This window comes from Humulus lupulus, chromosome 1 (assembly GCF_963169125.1).
Source record: "Humulus lupulus chromosome 1, drHumLupu1.1, whole genome shotgun sequence".
Taxonomy (NCBI): domain Eukaryota; kingdom Viridiplantae; phylum Streptophyta; class Magnoliopsida; order Rosales; family Cannabaceae; genus Humulus; species Humulus lupulus.
The window spans coordinates 294,495,154-294,501,997 of record NC_084793.1 but is presented as its reverse complement, the minus strand read 5'-3'; the positions used below and the strand labels follow the sequence as shown (position 1 = coordinate 294,501,997).

At 32.3% G+C, this 6,844-nt stretch overlaps 1 protein-coding gene across 1 annotated transcript; it reads right to left on the bottom strand.

Annotated features, from left to right (window-relative positions):
- Positions 1-640: 640 nt before the first annotated feature.
- On the bottom strand, positions 641-4,680 carry LOC133810596 (methionine aminopeptidase 1D, chloroplastic/mitochondrial). The gene is made up of 10 exons (XM_062246070.1): positions 4,522-4,680; positions 4,100-4,169; positions 3,749-3,977; positions 3,164-3,325; positions 3,030-3,071; positions 2,654-2,725; positions 2,295-2,374; positions 2,072-2,169; positions 1,255-1,302; positions 641-1,013 (listed from the first exon to the last, which is right to left on the bottom strand). Exons 1-10 carry the CDS (start codon positions 4,622-4,624, stop codon positions 868-870), a joined length of 1,050 nt encoding a protein of 349 aa, XP_062102054.1. The 5' UTR covers positions 4,625-4,680; the 3' UTR covers positions 641-867.
- Positions 4,681-6,844: the final 2,164 nt, after the last annotated feature.

Here is a 6,844-nt window from a genome sequence, read left to right as displayed (position 1 = left end):
AATGTGTTTATTTTAAGAAATAAAGTGATTCAGGCCAAAAAAAAACAAGGAAATAAAATGATGTATCAAAATGGCAAGTAACATACACCAAATTAAATTAAAAAATAAGAGGTACAATAAAATGATAAATAAATTTGGAATATATGCTATTTAGATTAATTAATATTATAATATAGGTATATTAAAATATGCATAACAAATTAGTAATTAATTACAATATAATGTGTGTGAGTGTAAATCTTCCTTAATTCTATGTATATCCATGTCATGAACACACACCAAAACAGACAAAAATCCTCTACTGAGATGGGTGTAATACAGACAGCTACAATAAAATTAGCAGAGGAAGTGACACTCATCTTATGCAAAAATTCACACACAAAAAAAACTAGTCTTCCAATGTCTAGAAGCCTTATCACAATGAAGCTATTTTATTTTCAATTATAGATGAACTCAAGTACTTGCTATGTACCCTTTTAAGATTTATTTTTTTTTCTGGACATAAGTGTTAAAATTAGAAAGATTGTAATGGCCTTGTAACATCAAAACAATGAAGTATTTTGATTTTTGGAAATGTAACAATGCAAAACGTCTCTGTTTATAACGAGTAAAATTCTAATCAAGAAACTAATCCTTCATGTAGTGTAGAAAGGTGGAATTTATTTTGTGCACTTGTAAAAGACCAAGTTTTTCTATTATATAATAACACCATACAGTTGATTTACAGATTCTTTCACCAATGATAAAACCAATAAATTTTACAGTGCCTCAGCCAATATTGCAAATATTAAGTCTTTGAGAGGCAACAAATCCAATCATCTCTAGAGACCAAATTCCCAGAACATAGAAATCTACAACAATTGTTTCTTAAGTCTGGGTCAATATTTCAGCTCCATTCTCTGTTATTAATAGGGTGTGTTCAAACTGAGCTGACAAGCTTCCATCTTCCGTTACGACTGTCCAATCGTCGTCCCACATTACAGGGTTCAAGCTACCCATTGTTAGCATTGGTTCTGCAGAATTTTACCACGAGGTAAATCAACAAGGAGTGAAGATAAATCATCTTAGTTATATACATGAAAGCATATAATAGCAGCATACCCTAGAAGAAATAAGATAAACCATCCATATATTCTGAGGGTTTTAAGCATAATGATATATGTAGACAGTTGAAAGTTCAATTCTTTTTTCTTTTTTTCAAACACCAATATGTGAGCATGATTGTTAAGCAATTAAGGGAAAGTAATATCTTACCAATGGTGAAAGTTTGATTTAACACCATGCGCCCTTTATCATTGTTCCCTACAAGTAATCACACAGATGTTACATCAAACCAAGTAGTTATTATATCTAAATGAGTTTTCCATGGGTGCCTGTAGAGATTAATGAATGTACACTAATTACAATTACAGTTGGTCCTTAATCCCGAATGGGATTTGAACTCCAAACCCCATACATAGTCAACTAACCAAATATGTATTTAATGAGGTGCCTATGTCCAATTCTAATAATTAGTTGTCACAAATGTTTTTGGCCGACTACTAAATCCTTTTAGCCAATACTGAATTTACCATTGTAAACACACCCTTCTATAAGTATATATAAATATATATATATATATAAATACATTGAACCGAAAAAGCTTATACACATTCGTGAATATAAAGAGAAAGGACCACCTTGTTAAAGGATAACTTTGTCTCCCATGGAATACCACAAGGACAACTTATTCTTAGTATTGTGAAGTTCTCTGCCCATAGAAAGAATATCATAGGCTTACAGTATAGGAGAAATTTCCTTAGAACAGTAAATATTATCAGCTTTTCCAGTCTTATCGGAATTTTGTTTATTAATTTTTTGTAATTCAATCTTTTGCAACTATTATTTATTTGTCAAATAAAGATTAAAATACTACCACCAGTTATATTTAAACAACCTAAAAGGGCAACAAAACTACAGCAAAAACATAAACTTCACCCGAACAAGAAATTATGGCAAAATGGCCCAAAAAAGAAAGTACAGCCTAACTGGATAAAAATGAGAAAGATAGGTAAATGGTAAGCATTATTACTGAAATGGAGAACAACTGGATCAGCATGAAAAACGCGGCCGACCCCATGGCCAACAAACTGCCGAACAACACCATAGCGATATTTATCTGCATGATCACTTAATGAGGAAGAACGTTAACTATAAATTAGTACAAAATTGCATGTGCAAAAAAGTGGCTTTGTTTTTGCATTAGAGAGGCACAATGTGAACTGTAATCAAGAAGTGTATAGTATATGCCTTACTGTATTGTTTTGCCAATTTTCTTGAATTCCACTCCTGGTGCACAAATTGATATTGCTTTATCTAGACATTCTTTTGTTACCTACAGCATTTATTTTCATTAAAATTAAAATTAAATAAATCAAAACATTTTAGGCATATTCATTAAAATTAAAACCTCACCAGAAGACCAAGTCCAATTTAGGAGATGGCATAGAATACCAGTGGAGTACTTGTCTTATTTTTTATCCTAAAGTTAAGAGTTGATTAATTACTTTGAAGATTTATAATATGATCGAACATTCATCCATTCAAATAAAAACTGAATAAAATTATGCTTTAAAGTCTATGGAACTGAAAAGATTGAAGAAGAGACAGCTACCCGGACTAAGTTTTTGGCCTCCTCTTCAACTTCACCACAAAAGAAAGTTGCTGATGTATCACCATGATACCCCTGTAAATGTCAATCAAAGGCAAGAGTGAAAATAGTCAAATTCAAACTTGGAGCATTACTGAACACTTATAATGCCCAAGGTTAACAATAACAAATAATATGCCCAAGATTATAGTACATTTCTTTTCAGAAGAACGTATCAATCCTGGCCATTGGTTTTACATTTTATTCAATGCAACATTTGATAATATGCATTCAAGATGGCCATGAATGAATGGCCATAGGAACCAGAAAGAAGGTCAAAATAATGTGTAGCTTACTTCGATTTCTTTAAAGAACAGTGCCAAAAGATGAAGATACTTACATTTAAATAGACAGTCACATCAATATTTATTATATCACCATCCTGCAAATTATTAAAACACAAGTCAGTGTAGTTCTTTTTTTGACAGTAAATAATTTAGAACCATAGAATACAGTGATGAGTAAAGAATGAACCTCAAGTGCACGGGAATCTGGTATTCCATGGCAGATGCATTCATTCACTGATGTGCATACACTCTTAGGAAAGCCACCATACCCAAGAGGCGAAGGATAAGCCCCGTTATCAATAATCATTTGATGAACAGCTTCATCAATTTCATCTGTCTTTATGCCTGGCTGCCAATACAAGCAACGATTGAAACTTTCATACAGTACATCCTTACACAACACAAACCATTTTACAAGCCAGTAATTGATCATAAAAGAGATTAAAGAATGGAGAAAAAGTGTTTCCCTTTCCAATCAACTCATGTGTTTATTTACACATTTAAGAACACAAAATTTGGAGAAATGCCATAAAATTAGCAAATCGAAAGAGGATGAGTAAATTTTCACTCCTTCCTATTAATCTCCAAAAAAAATCTCCTTTATTATTTTCAATATGGATTGTCAACATGCTCACAAATTAAATTCCTCATTCCAACTCAAAGCTAGATTACAAAACTCTTGTTAAAAAATGCTTAGTGGGATGGTAATATCTATGATCATACATAATTATATATGACTCACTCACAAGAAAGAAGAAAAAATGTTTGTCACCTTGACCAAAGTCCCAGCATATTCTAGAACCTGTGCTGCAAGCCTTCCAGAAGCTCTCATGCACTCTATCCCCTCCTCATCATGAACCTCAGCTCCACTGGCAATGCCAGGAGGCTTCTTAGATTTGACATAAGGTGGCATTGGAACATGATCTGGAACAGGTCGACGAGGTGAGATCTTTCCAGGCCTCAATGGTTTACGCTTTGTGTTGGGCAACTCGTCTAAATTTCTGCTAATTCAATCCAATGATCCATAAACAAAATAATAATAATTATTAAGAAATAAAAAACTGTTTTTATGAATATCTATCTTAAGTTTCAATAGCATTAGTAATTTAGTTGCATGGATTACCTTCTATTAAATAAGAGATTGGTCAACCCAGAAAATGTTCTTGGTAGCTGCATGTACACATGTTTTCTTCCTATGCGTCACAATTTGAAACAAGAGAAACCAATCATTATAAATATCAGTCAACTTACACACTTTTAAAATCTCAAACCATATAATGAAACTAAATAATTACGGTTTCTCTCCCTCCCTCACTCTTCCTCCCTATACAAATATATATATAAGTTTTTGTTCGAATTCATATTGTAAAAATGAAGTGGCAATACTTGTATTGGTGTTAAGTACTAACTTCCCTTTTGCTTGAAGCTTGGAAATTTGGAGCTTTTGGGGGTTTTTAAAGCTTGGAACCTGACTACCACTCTTATGAAATTCAATGCAGTTTCTTGAAGTGATGAAATAGGTAGTTTTGGAGAGAGAGAGAAAACCTGTGTTGTAGCGAAAGAGGTGGCGGAGAGGCTGAGACGGCGGCGAATGTAGAAAGTGAGTAGCTACAAGGGAAGACAGCATCCTGGGTTGAGCAGCAGCCATGGTGGTCGTGGTGCTTACAATTTCTATTTTATTTTTCTTCCAATTCCTCTTTTGCTCTTTTATTTTCCCATTTTAATTAATTAATATGGTCAAGTTTATTTCTGCAAAGGCCCACCATAAAAGTAGCTTTGTGATTGGATGGGCTGGGCCCAACTCTTGGGCCCAACTCCTCTCCAGGTCTTAGCCTATGCCCATGGTTTGTCATAGAACATGCCCTTGTTGTATTTTTTGAATTTTTTTAAAGTTAAAACTTCTATTCAAATTTATATATATCAATGGGAGTTTTTAATTATAGGAAATTTGTATGAAAATATTTTTTTCTTCTAATGAATATATAGTATCTTTATACATATTTTTTATATTATATATTATGTTAGAGAAATTGGTGAGAATAACCTATTTTTTAAGTGATTTTGCACTCTGACATACTTTTGATAATTTTTTGCAAAATGATATTTGTCTAAAATTTGACTAGTTGTCTAAATTTTTTGACTAGTTATCCAAAATTTTCAAACGGCTGTCTGAATTTTTCGATCAGCTATCTAAATTTTTCGACTAACTGTCGAAATTTTCAGAGGTCATTTTGCAAAGAATTGTCAAAATTAAACTAGAGTGCAAAATGACTTTAAAAATAGATCATTTTACCAAGGAATTGTAATAACCAAGGTTATTATTTTCTTATAAGCTCATTAATTATGACCTTATGTTAGTTTTATTAGTTTATATTTATGACTTGAGTGGTGGAATTTAAAAAGATTGCTTTAAGTTTAATTAATTTAAGTTATGATTTCTATGACTTAAAATAACTATAATTATTATGGTTAGTATTTATAAGATTTTAGCATATGATCAAATTAGTGTATAATTTTAAGTCTATATAAAAATTACTTTGGTGGTTTAAGAAGTATACACGTGGTATTAAAATTAAGCTGAATTTACCTATAGATTTAATAGGTGGAATTTTTCATGATTTAATAAATAAGTGACAAAGTTTAATTAAAGGACCAAGTTTTACTTGGTTAAAGACCAAGCTTAGCAATAGGTGTGTAGCATAAAAATAGGCTAGATTTTTGACTCATTTTAAATTTACATGATAACTGTCACACTAAGCTTGAATCAAGTTACTAAGTTGGTGATAGTTGAAACCATTTGAAAGCTTTTGAATTTGAAAGTGTGTAGGTGTAGGCGTGGGAGAGTCTTTGGGAAAGCTAGTTAGGACTTTAACTACTTATGGTTACTTGTTAGTATATGTGGCATGTTAAGAGAGTTTGTAGAACCTTTGAATGAGTAATTTAGGACCTGGCCAAAACCACTAGGGGAGGGAAATCTTGAATTTTGAAAATTTGTTGAATGTAGGTGGAGAGAATTAAGGAAAGGGGTTGGTGTTGGAGCCTATAAATAAAGCTATTTCCATCACCATTTTTCACACAAACCAAAGCCTTCAAGTGCTCTCCATTTTCAAAGTCTACATCTCCCACAATTCTCATCTTTTTGCCCCAAAAACACACCATATAGTCAAACCATTATAGCCTTCATAGTGCTCAGAAATTCTTTTTCTTCTATTTTCTCTATAAGGCATCAAACACTATAGCCATTATAAACCTCTATATAGCCAAAATACACAAGCCTGTCAAACCACTATATAGCTGAAATTACCAAGTATCAAACTCTTAGTATTGTTGTTGGAGATAGACACTTTTGTGGAGGCTCAGGATTTGGAAGTATTGATCTTTTGGTTCTAGATTAAAGGTATGACTTTTATAAGGTTTAAATTTTTTGAAAGTTTAGTTATTTTCTCTAATCTTAATTTTTTTATGTTATATATAAGGTTTTGGGCGAGATCTATTAGCACAAGCAATCTCTTTTTCTTCTCTTATTCCACACTCAAAGTAAGGAAAATTAGATAGTTGTAGTTATGTCATTTATGTGATTTGTATGACCCTAACATTTCATGTACAAGGAGATAAGTGTGGCTAGACCTTGTGTTCAGAATTGTATGACGGACCTAAGTGATATCCGGTAGGCTCGGTTGCCAAAAATTGTATGACGGACCTAAGTGATTTTTGGTAGGCTCAGTTGCCATAAACTTGTATGAAGGACCTAAGTGATGTCCTGGGCTTGAATGCCAACCTTTATAAGCACTTATTATTTATCTATTTATCTTGCATGATCTGTTATTATGACCAATAGAATATGTTATGATCTAGAATTTGTTATTAT